Genomic DNA, 19,640 nt, shown 5'->3' with positions numbered 1-19,640 from the left:
CTGGAACAGAAGATAATAGAAGCGTTTGAGATATGTTACCACACAAAAGTGTTGAAAATTAGGGGGACTAATAAGATAAGAATCGGTGAAGAAATGAACATATGGAAAACACTGACAAGAAGAAATAGGATGATAGGACATCTGTTAAGACATCAGGGAATAACTTCCATGGTACTGGAGGGAGCTGTAAAGGGTAAAAACTTTAGAGAAGATAGAGATTGGAATACATCCAGAAAATAATAAGGGAGGTAGTGCGCAAGTGCTACTATGAGATGAAGAGGCTGGTGCACGAGAAGAATTCGTGGCGGGCCGCATTAGATCGGTCAGAAGACTTATGATTCAAAAATAAAACAGTAGTCCAGTCACTGGTAGGACTCTCACAAAAGTGTCTAAGAATATTTCTACCATCAGATATCGATGCCTTTCATCACAGATTATTGGTCTTAAAAGCTTTGAAACATTTTATATAAAATTACAAAACGGATTATTAGAAAAACACCTGAATAATACCAAAAGTAAATAAATCTAATCTTACCGCAACTTCCTCTTCTTCCTCCGTGAAATCACTCAGAAACAGTATTTTATTCAGTCGTTTCGCGGATAATGTGTTACGTTACTTTGTCAACGTGCGGACTGCATTTGAAAATATACGTTCAGGGGCACTGATGCCACTGGAATTATCAGATGTATGTTGGCTATGTTATACAGTATAACCTTAGGGAATAAATATTTCACGTTTCTCCATTGCTTTACAGGTTTATCACACAGGGGTAGTGCACATGTCGTCAAATAAAGCCTCAGTCCATCTTTCTGATGATAAAAATGTAATCAAATATGACTAGGATCATTCGATTTTATACCTGGTATAAAGTATTGACAGTGGAAGCATCAGATGAAAAGTGTCAAGGGAAGAAGTATCGTTATCGGATGAAAGTACTCGTTAACAAGAAGTATTTATACTTTCCAGTGTCTCTGTGTGTGGCTCAGATTTAAGCTAGAATCAGCCGGTGTTGTTTGAAAGCAGCGGAAATCTGAAAATGTAATCCGCTTAGGTAGTTTTGGCGGCACGTCCGTGATTGCATGAGAGATTAGCGTGAGTGGCGGCAGGGATTAGACGGCTGCGTCAACAGATACATACGGCTCAGGTTTGTAGACAGCGTCATGGCGATTGGAGATAACGTATATACCGCATTAAAAATGCAAGTTTTCTACTGCACTGTGTACAGTACTAGTTTTTCCTTTGATAACGACATAAAGGTGAAATAATTAGCCTTGGACATTACAGCCATATTAACAATGTCTACGACCCATCACCGAGTGTCAACGTTCCGTCTGCGGTCCACCCATTTCCGAGTGTTCGAAATGGATGCGATACCACTGTAATTCATTCTGAAACAACTGAAGCAACGAAGTTGTCATCCCACTCACGATATGAGAATATTACGTAATCATTGAGTAACCCTTTCCCAAGGCCCCTAATATTTGACCATTCGAGCCGACATTGTTAATACTAAATTTCTGTAGTAACCTGATTTTGGTTATTTAATGGTCACCACCTCTGCACGCACAAGCAGGCGAGGAAGTTGTCTGGAAAATCTATTTCCCACCGGAACTGTATATCACCTTATTGAAATCATGTCATTTTCGCATTCTTCCTTGCGGTTTTCTTAATGAAACTCTTCCGTTGAGTAAATGATTGCAATCAGTTGGATTACTCAATATTGGATTTATAAACACGTTTAACAGTAATTTTTGTTTCAAAATATTTGTCAGAAGTTTCTGAATGAAGACCACAGACGTTTGATATTCTTAAAATTCTGATCTGCATTTCACTCACCTAACCTGAAGTTTTGATCATTGCCACAGCGTTTATCAGGTTGCGTAGCAAGAGCTTACAAGGGGACCTTACGGTCTCGGAAACTCAGTTCGATATGAGACTCCACAAGTTAGTACTAAACCTCGGGGAGTGTCCACTCATAAAACTCGTGAAGATTCCGAGAATAAGGGCTCTGGAGCTTTACACGCAGCTCATATACCGCGTACTTTATACGCTCTGGCAGCACAGCGAAATGGCTGCGCCTGCACCATACTCGTTTGCAACGCTGCCGATCCAGGTTAGATAATTCCTCCGGGTAACATTGTATTTTGTTTTTTCTTTAAATGCTGTAAAAATTGTAACAACGTTTAAATAACTTTATTATTAATTAGATGATGAAGAATTTTATTTTATTTATGAAATGACTTTTACAGCTAATTAACATAAAATGTAAATTACAATTAATACTTTCATTTTAAACAGTTGGATCATTTGAAATGCATTTTAATGGCGGTAAATTAAAGCTTTAATTACCACTCTAACTAAATTTTGGGGAGAGTTTTATTTATATAAAAAATTACTGTATCGTCTGTATTTGTTAATTTCGTGTTTTATATACAAGTCCCAGGACGGTAATTCTCATAAAAACATTGAAAACCAAAAATATTTTGATACCTTGCACAATGTATGGACTACTTTATACACGAACAGACTTTTTTTTTAAAAGACTTGTTGGAAAACATACTCCGTTAACATTCATGAAAACTTCTCTTATCAGACAGTGTGGAAGCGAACCGGGCATACCGGATCATTTTATTAAAAATTGTCAACTACCGATGTTGGTGCGCTAGTGATTGCATTTTTATACAGTCTTCACGGGAATTTATTTCTGTATTATTTTCAATCTGAGAAGTACGGTCTTTTGGAAGCCTTATTAGACTTTTATCTGCCCATGAAAATAGACATCACAAACTTGAACAGGAGGACTACCTTTCGGAAGAATCAGTTTAATTGTATATGTCGGTCATTTCTCGTCATTGTGAAAGATTTCGTCATATAATTTAGAATTTGCTTCTCCACCCCCAAAAGTCTGTTAATAGAAACTGTTTTTCTCCCAAATCAGACTTCAAATAACGGTTGAGAAACTCAATATGCATTTCTGTCATTAGCTTCCCAGATTTAGAAGACGTTTGTACGACGTTTTTATATTTTGGCGCATATTCATTTACTGTTTTTCACTCCCTTGAAACAAACAAATACTAGAGGTTAGACTTCCCCAGAATGAGAGCTTACTGAGAGCAATTACGAAAAAATCAAAGTAAAGAGTTACCTGACCGCATGGTGGAATCCGCTGCGGTCTCAGCCATTTCGCTGTGCTGCCATAGCGTGTGAACTGATCAGTATATGAGCTGCGTGTAACACTGCATAGCCATTTTCCTTGGAATATTTTGTCTAGTGCACTTCACAACTTTTATGGGTGGACACTTCTGAGGTGTGCTACAAACCAGCAAAGTCTCATGTCGAACTGAATTTCCGAGACCGTAAGGCCCCTTGTAAGAGCGAAGACTATACGTCCAAATGTGCACCCTAACGCACTACGTTAATATTGATATCAATTGTAATCATTGAAATAGAAATTTTACCTTAAATTAATCAAAGCAAATGGACTGATGTGGATGAAATAAGTGAAGATTCAAGGATATGAAATGATACCTGTGCGAAAGGTTCATATATGATGGCCCTGTAACCTGTAGTTACAGTTGAAAATTTGTGCACGACCGGAAGTCTAACCTGCGTTTCCTTCTTATTGCGAGTAGTGACCTTTTTGTGTCAGATCATTTCTTTCAAATTACATCGATAAAACCTTCACTCACCATTTTTACTGCAGTTGGTGGACAAATTCTCTGGCCGAACACGCCGAGCTAGTGTGCTGTCGGAGGTCGCCTCTAGGCCAGATTAAAACTGTCACTGTCACTGACGTGTCTGTCTGTGATTTCCGAACACTGCTATCGGAGGATATCCTACGGGAAATGTGGGGATAGCTCCACTAGGGGAAATCATAGATCTGCCTCTTATTTTTAGTTTCAGAACAAGTTTGATCAGTTGCATGTTCTTGTGCACGGGAAACTCTACTCGAGTAGATAGTTCATTTAGGAAGTGGTCAGTTTATCAATCATACTAACATGTTCAAGTTCATAGAAAGGCAGTACGTTACGCGAAATATGGGAGAGAGTGTCACAGAAATGATACAGAATTTCGGCTGCAAATCATTAACAGAAAGGCGTTTTTCGTTGCGACGGAATCTTCTCACGAAATTCCAATCACCAACTTTCTCCTCCGAATACTAAAATACACTCCTGGAAATTGAAATAAGAACACCGTGAATTCATTGTCCCAGGAAGGGGAAACTTTATTGACACATTCCTGGGGTCAGATACATCACATGATCACACTGACAGAACCACAGGCACATAGACACAGGCAACAGAGCATGCACAATGTCGGCACTAGTACAGTGTATATCCACCTTTCGCAGCAATGCAGGCTGCTATTCTCCCATGGAGACGATCGTAGAGATGCTGGATGTAGTCCTGTGGAACGGCTTGCCATGCCATTTCCACCTGGCGCCTCAGTTGGACCAGCGTTCGTGCTGGACGTGCAGACCGCGTGAGACGACGCTTCATCCAGTCCCAAACATGCTCAATGGGGGACAGATCCGGAGATCTTGCTGGCCAGGGTAGTTGAATTACACCTTCTAGAGCACGTTGGGCGGCACGGGATACATGCGGACGTGCATTGTCCTGTTGGAACAGCAAGTTCCCTTGCCGGTCTAGGAATGGCAGAACGATGGGTTCGATGACGGTTTGGATGTACCGTGCACTATTCAGTGTCCCCTCGACGATCACCAGTGGTGTACGGCCAGTGTAGGAGATCGCTCCCCACACTATGATGCCGGGTGTTGGCCCTGTGTGCCTCGGTCGTATGCAGTCCTGATTGTGGCGCTCACCTGCACGGCGCCAAACACGCATACGACCATCATTGGCACCAAGGCAGAAGCGACTCTCATCGCTGAAGACGACACGTCTCCATTCGTCCCTCCATTCACGCCTGTCGCGACACCACTGGAGGCGGGCTGCACGATGTTGGGGCGTGAGCGGAAGACGGCCTAACGGTGTGCGGGACCGTAGCCCAGCTTCATGGAGACGGTTGCGAATGGTCCTCGCCGATACCCCAGGAGCAACAGTGTCCCTAATTTGCTGGGAAGTGGCGGTGCGGTCCCCTACGGCACTGCGTAGGATCCTACGGTCTTGGCGTGCATCCGTGCGTCGCTGCGGTCCGGTCCCAGGTCGACGGGCACGTGCACCTTCCGTCGACCACTGGCGACAACATCGATGTACTGTGGAGACCTCACGCCCCACGTGTTGAGCAATTCGGCGGTACGTCCACCCGGCCTCCCGCATGCCCACTATACGCCCTCGCTCAAAGTCCGTCAACTGCACATACGGTTCACGTCCACGCTGTCGCGGCATGCTACCAGTGTTAAAGACTGCGATGGAGCTCCGTATGCCACGGCAAACTGGCTGACACTGACGGCGGCGGTGCACAAATGCTGCGCAGCTAGTGCCATTCGACGGTCAACACCGCGGTTCCTGGTGTGTCCGCTGTGCCGTGCGTGTGATCATTGCTTGTACAGCCCTCTCGCAGTGTCCGGAGCAAGTATGGTGGGTCTGACACACCGGTGTCAATGTGTTCTTTTTTCCATTTCCAGGAGTGTATTTTGTTGACACCGACCTACATAGGGAGGAACGATCACCATGATAAAATAATGGAAATCAGAGCTCGTACGGAAAGATATAGGTGTTCATCATTTCCTCGAGCTATACGAGATTGGAATATTACAGAATTGTGAAGGTGATTCGATAAACCCTCTGCCAGGCACTTAAATGTGATTTGTAGAGTATCCATGTAGATGTAAAAGTAGATGTTTCAATGGGTAGGGTTCTCTGATTCAAAACGAAGGCGGCTCGTCCAGTATTTAAAGTGTTAAAGTACAAGATGCGGCATCCGTATAGCGGCGTATTACCCAAACGCATCGCAACTCCGTGCTATACAAAGTGTGCTATACAAAGTGAGCGCTTACCATTATAGCCAACTATTACTGCACTCACATCGAAGCTACAACGCTTACATGCTTACAATGTCTAACGGAATGTACAGAAAGGAACGTGCGTCGTATCTTTCTGCCTTCTAGCACTGAGAATCGATACGACTTTGTTGACGGCCAATAGTGGAAGAAGTTTTCCTGGTCCTGTTATTAGTGACTGACATTTCACTTAAGCGATTTATTTTCTTCCTTGCAACATTCATAATTCAAAGAACCCTTTGACAGTTTTAGTGGTTGAGTCGTATAAAACCCACACCGTGCTCTTCCTTGTAAAATGGAAGAGCTATGAATGTAAGTTAACTGAGTCATTTGTAAGAAGATCTCCGTCCCCCTTCCCCACGAGGATGGGTGCATGCTGTCAGATAATCAAAGAGAGAGGAGGTGGGGGGGGGGGGTCATAAGACGTTCCGGCGAATAATAGCTGACATATTCTCCACTGTTTTTGTTGTGTGGTGAACAACGGATGATTAATGGTTGGCCTAGTGAATTACACGTTCTAGAGAATCCTACTGATGTACCTGAGAGGGGGAGGGGGGGATGGTGAGTTTAGTCGGACTGTGCATAATAATTGTATAATGACAGAAATCTGACAAGGCTTGGAACGACTGGAGAATCCGTACAACAGGCCGACCGGCTTAGGGCGCCACAGCGAGTCACCTGAGAGAAAACATGTGGACAACAACAACTCGAGAACGACAAAGGTGACAGCAGGGAAGAATAATAAGCCCTGCAAGTAAACCAAGATCGAAACCTGAGACTTAGCGAATCACGGAACGCCGGTTTCTTGCGGATATGTCGTCGAGATTCTTACACTTGATTGTTAAGACTAATGCTTCGTCCAATGGTATTCGGAAGCATGTTGATAACAGCAGTGCTTAATCAACATCTTCACCAGTTATAAGAAATCGTCTCACTTTATACCCCAATACGTAACTGCTCACATGTAGCGGATGATGTCAGCTACAAATACAGTTATCGAAATTCAAATGACAGCAGTCACATAGACTATTAAAACGGGATGGAACGGGACAGAACGGGTCGAAATTTTATTCACACAGACCGTTTTAAAGATGAAATGGAAGAAACGGATCGAAATTTCTTTCACATAGACCGTTAAAACAAATGGAGAGGAACGCAACAGATCGGAATTTTATTCGCGGAGACCATTTAAGAAACGGAATGGAACGGAACAGGTCAGAATTCATTCGCACAGACCGTTAAGGAACTGAATGGGTCGGAATTTTATTCACTCAGACCATTGACAAAGAAAATGGGATAGGGTGAACTTTTATTCATACATACAGTTAAAATGTGGATTGGACAGGAATTTCATTAGCACAGACTTAAACTGGAACGCATCGGAGCGCTTTTCCCTTGTCAGATTGACCCAAGATTCGGACAACCTCCGACCGGAAAGCATAAGACACAACCAATACATGCTTACCCTCGGAAACTAGTCTCTAACAACGACTTCAGAACCCAGAAAATTATCCACACAGAATTAAGCACTTCAGTTTCATCTTAACATATCTCTCCAGTGGAATACTTCCTCCAGTTAGCTGTTGGCTCAGCAACCTCAACATGTTTGCCGTGGAATAATAACACCGCATCATTTGTCGAAAATCTCTAGACGAGGCTACTTAAAAAAGTTATCTGGGTGCGCACGAGCGCTCACACACACACACACACACACACACACACACACACACACACACACACACACACTATGTGATTCCCACCAGAGAAGGGGACATTCAATATGATTTTCGTTATAGCCCGTCAACGCATGTAATACTTATGTAATTGTGCAATATCTGTGTTAAGAATTTGCGAAATCCCTCGTGGATAAACTTCTTGCCCCTCAAAACTAAGTAGGAGCGGGCCACGTCTTTGAGATCTACCCTTTATATTGTAATTGCGCGTGAGTTATGTGGGCAACGCGAAATTACGGACCTAGCCATAGATCCTACAGTGGGGAATTTGCATAAAACTGAATCTCATTGAGGCAATCTGATTCGAACAATAATTGTTTGAATGTGATTTAATGTGATTGAAAGTAGCTACCTGAAAACTGGTTCATTTCATATATCTTAATGTAAGTGAGGGTACTGAACAGAAACACTGATTACTTAAATGCTCGAATTCCATTAAAACAACATAAAATTCAACTATGAAAACTGTTACTATTCCGTTTACCGATACTGAGATGGAGGAAGATTAAGTAGATAGCAGTGTCCCATGCCCCCCCCCCCCCCCCTCATCCGTGAATTTACTCTTGCCCACTTGAAAATTTACACTCTAATAAAGAACAACTTTAACTGCAATCTACGTGATCTTGTAAACTCATGACCAAAGACCCTCTCTTCTCCCACTCCCTCTCTTCCGCCCCCTCTCTTCCACCCTCTTCCTCTCCCCTCTTCACCCCCTCTTCCGTAATGATGTGGCCTCATGTATGGACTTCACGAATATAATGCTATTGGTGGACAGTTTCAACGGTTGCTGCCATCACCGGGACACCAACCTCAAACCCGTGGGGCTCCCACATACGCAGTAACTCAAGGACAGACAGCTGTGTAGTTTCCAAGCTCTTAACCTGAAATGTACACAACATAAATTAAAGTTCCCGATATTACAATGCGTCAGCGTACTATTAATAGTGGTCTTTTTTGGATGACTTTTCGGCAAGACAGCGTCCAGTCAAAAAACAACCATACACATTTTCATAGGTTTGAAGCAGTATTAATTGTGATTCGCTATACTGTTGCTGTTGACGTGACTGGCAAAGGGGTAAGCTACTAATGTTGGTTAAAATTTAAAGCCAGTATACTCTTGAAGTTTGGATTGGTAAGGACTAGGAAATACCACTCAATATGATTCATGGCAGAGGAACACTCTTAGCCTGAAAAGAAAGTCTTCGATTTTTCCCTAGATCTTTCTTCACAAACACTATTATGTCTTTGTTGCCTGGAACAATTTCCTACAGGCAAGCGCCTTCAACCGCCAGATGCACGTTTATCCGTCTAATGTGTGCGGAACATGATCTTACGTTATCGCGATTAACTTTACGTCTTTCGTTTGAAATTCTGCCCTATTTGCTTGTTAAATACGATGCGGCTTGACAGCATAAAAACATTGAAAATCGCCTTTGAAGTTTTGCAGAAAATTATCACTTGCATCCTTAACTAGCATTGAGCGCATGAGAATACGTGTAACCCACCGAACACGAATGTTTCTGTATTTCAGTCGTTGCATTTCCGGTAACTCACACACTTTTACCATTTTTACTTATTTGTTCTGTAATCTGCGTCGCATTCATCAATGAATACTGCACTTCCGTGGGATGTGACGTTGTCTGACCAACTAGCATGTAATTATTTCTGAATTAACCAGTAGCTCTACATACGAAACTTCCATTTTCTTAAACATTATTACCGAAATTCAGTGGATTGTGCTTTGCATTTTGATCGATGTTTATACAAGGCCGTGCTGGAAAGCAATTCTTCAGAATTTTTATTCTGTTCTCAATATCGTCTGAGATATTGACGTCATGTATATTACATTGTCGACCTTCCCGCACCTCTGACGCAAGGTGAAACCCTCTGCCGCTAAAGAGCTCTGAATTGCAGCGTGGAACATAACGGTGTTTAACTATGCCAGTGCGTGAGAAAGCGCGCTGTAATCGATTTTCTAACCGCAGTAAACGTGCCTCCAATTGAAATCCATGGAGGAATGAAGGCTGTGTACGGTGACGATTGTGTAGCTACCAGTAATGTGCGACGCTGGGTTGTTCGTGCTCATCATAAAGAAAAGTGCTAAAAACTTGGCCCCATCCGATTTTCACCTGTTTCCAAAGCAGAAAGAACGCCTCGCAGGACTTCACTTTTATAGAAACGAAGCGGTACAAGCAAAGGTGAGGTTGTGGCTCTGTTGACAAAGTCAAACATTCTACAGTGACGGTATCAACCAAATGGTCTCCCGTTGGGAGAAATATGTTCTTCGCCAGGGAGAATAGATTGACAAAAAAAAGTAGACTTGACAAATAAAGATGTCAAATGTTAATAATGTTTCTTTTATTTAAAAATCTTTTCGGTTTTTCACATAGAACATTTTGAGCCATCGCTTTTTAGCACGCCTTCTTAGATTACAAACGGACGTGTGTTACGTTCATATAAGCCAAACTTATCACGCTAGTGAGATTCTGCTTGCACAACTGCTATCCCACGCTTAAATTTGACTAATTTCATTACAAATCTTTGTCTCGTCAAGAAGGTTCAGATTTTTAAAATACTTAACATAGTTATAGCGTTTTTCACATTACTGCAGAATACATAATGTTCTTAACTCTCACAAATCAGAATAAATGCAAACATATTCATTCACTACATTCAGTTTACGTTCATTAGCAGGTGAATTAGAGATTTTGATGCATTTCCACATACTGAGTACTTTCATTGGGTCTGCATCTGTTAGTCAATTCTGTGGGAAAGGAAGAGTCACCGAAGAGACACAGTTTTTCTGTAAATTAATTCGCAGACCGGTCTCGGGAATTCATAGTACCATTATCAATACTGTAGCGCGCGTCACAATGACTTAGTGCCACATAGCAGAGCCACCGCTACAAATATCTGACGAAACCCGCCGCATGCTGTGGTCGGTGCTCAGTCACGATGTGAATGTGATGCAGCACGACATAAAAGCAACCACGTGTGTGTGTGTGTGACAGATTGGTCTGTAGTGACCTCGTGGTGTGTGTCTGTGTTGCAGGCGGTCGTGACGTACTCGTCGACGTACGTGCTGGTGGCGCTCAGCATAGACCGCTACGACGCCATCACGCACCCCATGAACTTCTCCGGCAGCTGTGAGTACTGGCGCTTCTGCGATGTGACGTCAAAGGTGGAAACTCAGTTGTTAAACATGCAGGCAGTACTGCCGCAAAGAAGCATTACAAAGTAGCACATTTATTTTCAATGAAACATTTACTTTATTCCTGTGACTGGAGATCAATGACCACGTCGTATTAGAATGAAGAACAACATGTCGAATCGTTTTTCATTCTGTCGAAACTAGAAGTTACTATGCATGTGTAAGTACTATATAATCCCTTATCAAAGTGTTTACGTTGGCTTAAATTTAAAGATGGAAATCCTGAATTTCGCAGTACCTGAAAATACTCATCAGTATCTATACTGCAACAACCATTTTTAACGAAATTTGTTCGTAATAACTTCGCAAATTATAGTGCATAGTGAATTATAACAAAAAACTGATTTAGATAGTATAATACAAATTTTGCCTTGCGATGAATCTAGGGTTTCCTCTGACATGTGAATGAAATCTCGAGACTATGGAACATTTCATTCTTAACAAATCATTCCTGCAACCTCATTTTTAGGATTCCGCGTCTCAAAATGTAAAAATGGAAACCTTGTAGAATCGCTTTGTTGTTCGATCTGTGTCTCGGTCCAACTGTTGAGAAAAATTTTCATCAGGAACGAGTTGACGTGTCGAGTTCAAACTTATCTCACACATTAAGGTGCTTGGTCTCTTGGTGGTTCAATAATTTTAAGCTTCGAAATCACTGCAATCAAAAGATACGGCCATTTATGTGGCATATTTTGATACTCAAAAACAAACTAATCAAAAACTATAGCGTACTTCCCGGTGATCCAGAATCATGAAATTCGGCAAGAAGCGCGGTTCCACAGCACGAGAAAAGGGAAAAACACGAAATTGTTAATTTTAAATTCTATCACACGAAAAAAATATTTCTTTTGGTATCTGCTATCCGATTTCAAACTTGAAATTAAAACATCCTCGCCGCGCGGAGAGGCCGCGCATTTTAGGGCGCCATGCACAGACTGCGCGGAAATTCGAGTCTTCCCTCGGGCATGGGTCTGTGTGTTGTACTTAGCATAAGTTACTTTTAGTTAGTTTAAATTGTGTGTAATTGTAGGGACCGATGACCTCAGCAGTTTGGTCCCTTAGGAATTCACACATATTTGTCATTTAAAACACCCTCGAAACTCTTGGTATCCCTGGAACCGATATCTTATCAGTATCAATGTCGATAACAGGCAAAATTCTTCAGTACCCTCAGTTCCCGTAATGGATAAACTATCCATGCAGGTAATTGTTTGTACGGAACTCTCAGTGCACGAATATTACTCGCACCTGGGAATTTTTTTTCCTTCTCTCTTTTCTTTTTTCCTTCTTAGTCTTCTTCTTGTTAGTTATGGTTTTGGGTGTATTGCGTTTATCCAGTTGCCAAATAAAGCTGTATAGTTATGGAATCTCACTGTTTGTTATAATTGCACGTAAGAGTAATAATCGTTGAAAACGGCTGGTCAATTATAAATGTGTCGGTTACTATTTTTACTTCGACGATCATGGAGGCATGGCTTTAACATCGGATCAAAGAACGTTTGTGTTCAAATTTCTCTAGCTAATATTCGAGTTTATGTGAGGGAACGCTTCCTGCAGTTGATTTTTTTTTCTTTTTTTATATAACTGTTCTTCAGTATAAAATCATAGATCTATTATGGACTGCGGTTCTTGCGTATGCAACTGGGCTCGAAAAAATATGACTTCACGTATGTTAAAACTTTTATGGGGTTATGTCGATTGGAGCTTCTATGCTTATTGGCACCCAAGTGTTAAGATCTACATCTAAATCTACATCTACATAGATACTCCGCAAGCCACCGAACAGTGGGTGGCGGAGGATACCCTTTACCACTGTTAGTCATTTCCTTTCCTGATCCACTCGCAAATAGAGGGAAAGAAACGACTGACTATATGCCTCCGTATGAGCCCTAATTTCTCGTATCTTCTTGGTCCTTAAAAAGAGTATAGGTCAGCGGCAGTAGAATCGTTGGGCAGTCAGTTTCGAATGCCGATTCTCTAAATTTTCTCAATAGTGTTTCTCGAAAAGAACGTCGACTTCCCTCCAGGGATTCCTATTTGAGTTCCCGAAGCATCTCCGTACCACCTACGTGTCGTTCGAACCTACGGGTAACAAATCTAGCAGTCCGCCTCTGAATTGCTTCAGTTTCTTCCTTCGGTCCGACCTGGTACCGATCCCAAACACTCGAGCAGTACTCAAGAATAGGTCGCACCAGCGTCGTACGTGCGATCTCCTTTACAGCTGAACCACTCTTTCCTACAGTTTCCTAATAAACTGAGGTCAACCATTCACCTTCCCTACCATAGTTCTCACATGCTCCTTCCATTTCATATCGCTTTGAAATGCTACACTCAGATATTTAAGCAATGTGTCACTAGTGACACTAGTAATACTACATCCTAACGATACTGGTTTGTTCTTCCTACTCATCCGCGTTGTCTGTGATTCACCCCTCCATTACATTTTCTGCATGCAGTTAATAAGAAGAGATTTGTAATTTTGTCTTAGATCTGTGAGATTTAGACGAGCGGTTCTCAGTTTTAGGTGCAGCAAACCATTTTAAAAATATTTCCCCTCATAATAAACCAGCGCACCGCGCATCGGATGCCACCTGCTATGGAAAAAGGAACTGGAAGTATCTCTGTATTGGAACGCAGTTTGCTTAATACCAAGTTTCTTATTGTTTGCTCATTTTGCAGCAAGTTCAGCTGCCTGTCGCAGTACAATTTGACGTTGGCTCTAGTCTTCATCAGCGTGTCTGCTTAATTCCGTGTCGACATCTTTTCGCGCATTCTCCCAGGTATATTACAAGGATTTCGTGGCAGCTGCTTAGTTGATACCAATCATAATGGTCTGTGTTACTGATATCGCTAACAGTGTGCAGCAGAAAGTTGTTTTTTTTCGTTTGTTTAACCAAGCTCCCGTTGGAGGAATGGTTGCTTAAATTCCTCTGCGCGAGATGTCATTAGTTTACGGGACCAAAATGCAGGACTGTGCTGAGGATTCACAGGATCAACGTAGAAAACAGGTTACCCGGTTCATGGAATTTCATGCGTAGAGTTTCGCAAGATAAATTGCTGAAAAATTGTTTTACACCTTCTGCACGTCTGTGAATAAGCGCGAACTCAGATCGGAACGTAATAATAAATAATATCTTTACTCTGAACAAAAAAAAAATCAGTAGGAGAAATAAAGGTAGCGTGTTGGATCCCAAACATGTTCGAGCATCTGTACAGGGATATTACAAATGATTGAAGCGATTTCATAAATTCAGTGTAGCTCCATTCATTGACATATGGTCACGAAACACTACAGATACGTAGAAAAACTCATAAAGTTTTGTTCGGCAGAAGCGGCACTTCAGGTTTCTGCCGTCAGAGCGCTCGTGAGCACAGTGAGACAAAATGGCGACAAAAGCCGAGAAAGCGTATGTCGTGCTTGAAATGCACTCACATCAGTCAGTCATAACAGTGCAACGACACTTCAGGACGAAGTTTAACAAAGATCTACCAACTGCTAACTCCATTCGGCGATGGTATGCGCAGTTTAAAGCTTCTGGATGCCTCTGTAAGGGGAAATCAACGGGTCGGCCTGCAGTGAGCGAAGAAACGGTTGAACGCGTGCGGGCAAGTTTCACGCGTAGCCCGCGGAAAATTGGCTCATGCCACAAATGGAGACCGACAGCGCCGACTTCATCTTTCAACAGGATGGTGCTCCACCGCACTTCCATCATGATGTTCGGCATTTCTTAAACAGGAGATTGGAAAACCGATGGATCGGTCGTGGTGGAGATCATGATCAGCAATTCATGTCATGGCCTCCACGCTCTCCCGACTTAACCCCATGCGATTTCATTCTGTGGGGTTATGTGAAAGATTCAGTGTTTAAACCTCCTCTACCAAGAAACGTGCCAGAACTGCGAGCTCGCATCAACGATGCTTTCGAACTCATTGATGGGGACATGCTGCGCCGAGTCTGGGAGGAACTTGATTATCGGCTTGATGTCTGCCGAATCACTAAAGGGGCACATATCGAACTTTTGTGAATGCCTAAAAAAACTTTTTGAGTTTTTGTATGTGTGTGCAAAACATTGTGAAAATATCTCAAATAATAAAGTTATTGTAGAGCTGTGAAATCGCTTCAATCATTTGTAATAACCCTGTATAATGAAACTGTGGTTATATTGACATTCCATACGGTGCATTTCCACTTGCTTTGATCCTCCTCAGCGCGCTACCCACGCGTTTATCAAAACGTTGTGACGCTATCTGTCCTGCACGTATGGTGAGAGTTCCCGTGACGAGGTATTACAGTTTAGGTTGTAAAATCGTGATTCTATAGTACACTCTCAAATGACCTTCGTAGCACTTAGAGGTTTCTTACATCAGTACGTGATACCGGCTCACAACACGACTGCCCGCACATACTAGATGAGCTTCTGAGGCACACACATATGTACCGTAGCTACCATCACTCATCAGAGCTGGGCCTGGTGGCCTAGCGTTAAAGTGAGTGCCTAGAAACACAAGCCGAGGGATCGAATCTCTGCCAGAGCACAGAAATTTTCAGTATTGAGTCGCCTAGAATCAAAAGTATTTCGGATTCAACGTTGTATAGTAGGTCACGTTTCTCGGTTGGACAACTATCAGTCGTCTGACAAATCTTGCACTCGTCAGTGAAGAGGACCAGATAATTCTGATTCAGGATTTCACTTTTCTTGCACACTATTGTGCTGGGAGTGTTGCACTGTGGGTATAGACATCGAATTGGTCATCTGAAGACGCTTGAGTACTGTCCAGATCGACTTATCCCTCGCATTTGTCTCCTAAAACGCATCATGCGCTTCTGTGGCGGTTATGCGGACCGTGGGCGACCACTGCAAGACAGTACTTCAATGTCCTCTGTGTCAGGATGAAGGCTGGATGTTCGATTCAGTCCGTGTTGAGCACGTCTATCGGGTGGGCGGGCAACTTTTTGTACTAGAAGGCATTGTTGAAGTAAAGTAACACTGCACTCTCTGTGTAGTCTTGAGATGACTCTTCGAGGCACGTTGACAGAATGAAGAGTGTACGGAAGCAGCTTTGTCCTGTTCAGAATTGGAAACAAAATACGCTCTACTAAACTGCGCAAATACTGGTGTTGGTTGTATTCTCGAGCGCTCAAAACTGTGGGCAGGCCACTTATTTGATATCCACCCTTTAAATTTTAGTTGTGCGCGCAGTTAAATGGATAATGAAATTTCGGCCCTCTGCACAGACGTTAAGGTGGGGAATTTACATAAATCAGAACGTGACTGACGCTGTCTGGGTGGAGAAATATTTATTTTTGTATGGTTTACTGTGACTGAAACACAGCTTGATTGGCTCTAACTTAATATAGCGAAGGTAACAAAATACTTAAATTTGTTCATAAAAACATCTATTAAATCACATGTAAATTCTACAATGAAAACAATGACAATTGTGTTTCCAAACTCAGTTGTAAGTTTAAGTGGATAGCAGTGATACCTGTCCATCTATGAATTTACTGCTTGCCCACTTGAGGATTTACACTCTAATAAAGTGGAAAAATAATTTCAGTCTACATAATAATGTAAATTTCTGATCAAAACAGTGACAAAGTTGGTGACCGTCCCGAGACGTTCACATATTCAGTATAGGTGTCAAACTCAGACAGGCGATCGTCCTGCTTTCCGAAAGTGTAATGTCAAACTGAAATACGCTTCTGGTGCTGCGAATTATGCTGACCATAAAGATGGAAGTGAGCACAACGCTGTACGCTACAGACGTGCTGCGAAGACGATGACTTATGCATCCTGTCGCAACTCTAAGATGGTTCAGACACAACCGCAAGGCAACGAAAAGTCGATTCGTCCTCTATCGCTACCATCCACAGATTCAATCCTGACATCTCCACGACCGAAGCACCAGACGATGCCGACGCCTCAGTGAACGAATCACAGCTTCATACGGACTCTACCACGACCAAGCCCGAAGTGTTTCTTGTGGCGCTCACTTATGTGCTCCTAATAAAAACAAATGACTCCAAGCACTATGGGACTTAACATCTGAGGTCATCAGTCCCATAAAACTTAGAACTATTTAAACCTAACTAACCTAAGGATATCACAAACATCCAGGCCCGAGGCTTTCTCTTTCAGGCGACAATCACAACATGAACATGTTCCCCGCAACCAAAAAACATTGACTTCAGTTATGCATTCTCCATGTCACACACAATTACGCCAGTCACGCGTTCTCCCTCCCGCCTATTTCATCAGCATTGCCACTGAGACTTAAGAAATAAAGAAAGAGTCGCTACGGGGCTAGGCTGTTTCCTGTTGCCCACGCTTTCTACAAGCGGTAAATGTTTGTCTTCAAAGAAGGTCCGCAAGTACAGGTGGACAATATTTTCCAACATCTCGAGACAGCGGCTTCAGCTTCCGTTGTAAGATTTCACCACCCGACTGGTCGGTCGGTCTTTACTCGCGGCCGGTCCTATTTGGCAGTAGCGTTCCCTGCTCACCGTCTCAAATCCAACGTGCTGCTTATTCGCTTGTGCGCCAAAAACTTTCACATTAACGCAACGTGTTAATATTGCACAGAAATGAAAATGAGAGCACCGTACTACCAGTCAACGTGATTCCAATTCATGACCGAACGTTCTCATACCGATTTAACCTGTTGTCAGCCTCTGAATTACAAAATCATATTAATTTTGATGAAAACGACCTGCAAAATTGCCAGCCCGTGATTCAACTGCACTTAAAATGTAGGTTCACTTGTACACTGAAGAGCCAAAGAAACTGCTACGCCGTCCGGTGTGGCCGAGCGGTTCTAGGAACTTCAGTCTGGAATCGCGCGACCGCTACGGTCGCAGGTTCGAATCCTGCCTCGGGCATGGATGTGTGTGATGTCCTTAGGTTAGTTAGGTTTAAGTAGTTCTAAGTTCTAGGGGACTGATGACCTCCGATGTTAAGTTCCATGGTGCTCAGAGCCATTTGAACCATTTTAAACTGGTACACCTGCCTAATAGCGTTAGGGCCCCCGCGAGCAGGCAGAAGTGCCGCAACACGCCGTGGCATGAACTCGACTAATGTGTGAAGTGCTGCTGGAGGGAACTGACACCATGACTCCTGCACGACTCATTTCTCTTCAATATTGAATGAAAATTTTCATATACTACTGGTATTTTAAAATGCTGATGTTTATTGGCGAGACTGTAACCTTTCTGGAATGTTTCTCAAAATTAACCAATATATGAGATGGTGCATCAGTTTTTTCAGCTACTGACCCGTCGGCCGGCGTTTTACACTATTAACGAAGATCTTTCTAAAAAATGGTTTCTTGATGTACACTAACAGCTAAGCACATTGACTTAAGAGAATCAAGGGGAACATTGTTACTCGTTTTAAATAAATTACTGACTAGTTAAATTCTCTCAGTGCTGTTTCTGGGATCACGTTCTACGTACCTTCACAGCGTGCCTTTACAGTACGTTTCTCTGTCATGTTCCATTGCGTTTATGCATTTGTTTATATATTTTTTTAAGATTAATCTAACCCATACACAATAGTGTGATCATTCTCTATCGATAAATGTTGCAGTGTTATGTTTCCAACTTCCACCGCCAAGCACGATATACAGTGAAGAGCCAAAGAAACTGGTACACCTGATTAATATCGCTTAGGGCACCCGCTAGCACGCAGAAGTGCCGCAACACGATGTGGCATAGGCTGGACTAGTGTGTTAAGTAGTGCTGGTGGGAATTGACACCATGAATACTTCAGGGCTGTCCATAAATCCGTAAGAGTACGAGGGGATGGGGACCTCTTCTGAACAACACGTAGCATCATAGATATGCTCAGTAATGTTCATGTCTTGCGAATTTTCTGGCCAGCGGAAGTGTTTAAACTCAGAAGCGTGTTCCTGGAGCCACTGCGTAGCAATTCTGCACGTATGTAGTGTCGCATTGTTCCACTGGAATTGCCCAATAGACAATTGACATGAATGGATGCAAGTGATCAGACAGGATGCTTACGCACTTGTCACCTGTCAAAGTCTTATCTAGACGTATCAGGGGTTCCATATCATTCCAACTGAAGCCGCCCCCCCCCCCAATCACATAGCCTTCACCATCTTGAACAGTCCTCTGCTGCCAAGCAATGTTCATGGGTTCATGAGGTTGTCTCCACAGCCGTGCACGTTCATCCGCTCGATACAATTTGAAACGATCCTCGTCCGACCAGGCAACATGTTTCCAGTCATCAAGGGCACACGAGTGGGCTTCGACTTATATCAGTGATGTATCGTTGAATGGTTAACACGCTGACACTTGTTGATGGCCTAGTATTCAAATCTGCAGAAATTTGTGGAAGGTTTGCTCGTCACTTTGAACGATTCTCTTCAGTCGTCTTTGGGGCCCTTGTTGCAGATCTTTTTCCAGCCGCAGCGATGTCGGAGATTTGATGTTTTACCGGAGTCTTGATATCCCCTTTTCATCGCTACCTCGGAGATGTTGTGTCCCATAGCTCGTGCGCTGATTATAACATCACGTTTAGACCCACTTATATCTTGATAATCTGCCACTGTAGCAGCAGTAACCGATCTAACAAGACACTTGTCTTACATTGGCGTTGCCGACCGCAGCGGCGTATTCTACCTGTTTACATATCTCTGTTCTTGAATACGTATGCCATACCAGGTTCTTTGGCGCTTCAATGTATTTGCCAGTAGCGTTCCCTGCTGACTGTCTCA

General features: G+C 42.8%; 1 protein-coding gene across 2 annotated transcripts in view; it reads left to right on the top strand.

Annotated features, from left to right (window-relative positions):
* LOC126147618 (cardioacceleratory peptide receptor-like) overlaps window positions 1-19,640 on the top strand; it is a 341,146-nt gene that overhangs the window by 196,493 nt on the left and 125,013 nt on the right. For both annotated transcript variants that reach the window (XM_049915706.1, XM_049915708.1), the window contains exon 3: window positions 10,746-10,839. In XM_049915706.1, coding sequence (XP_049771663.1) covers window positions 10,746-10,839 — 94 coding nt within the window. The remainder of the gene's footprint in view (window positions 1-10,745; window positions 10,840-19,640) is intronic.

The sequence above is a fragment of the Schistocerca cancellata genome, chromosome 2, assembly GCF_023864275.1.
Source record: "Schistocerca cancellata isolate TAMUIC-IGC-003103 chromosome 2, iqSchCanc2.1, whole genome shotgun sequence".
Lineage (NCBI taxonomy): Eukaryota > Metazoa > Arthropoda > Insecta > Orthoptera > Acrididae > Schistocerca > Schistocerca cancellata.
The sequence above is the reverse complement of the archived record's forward strand: the minus strand, read 5'-3'. Positions and strand labels throughout refer to the sequence as shown.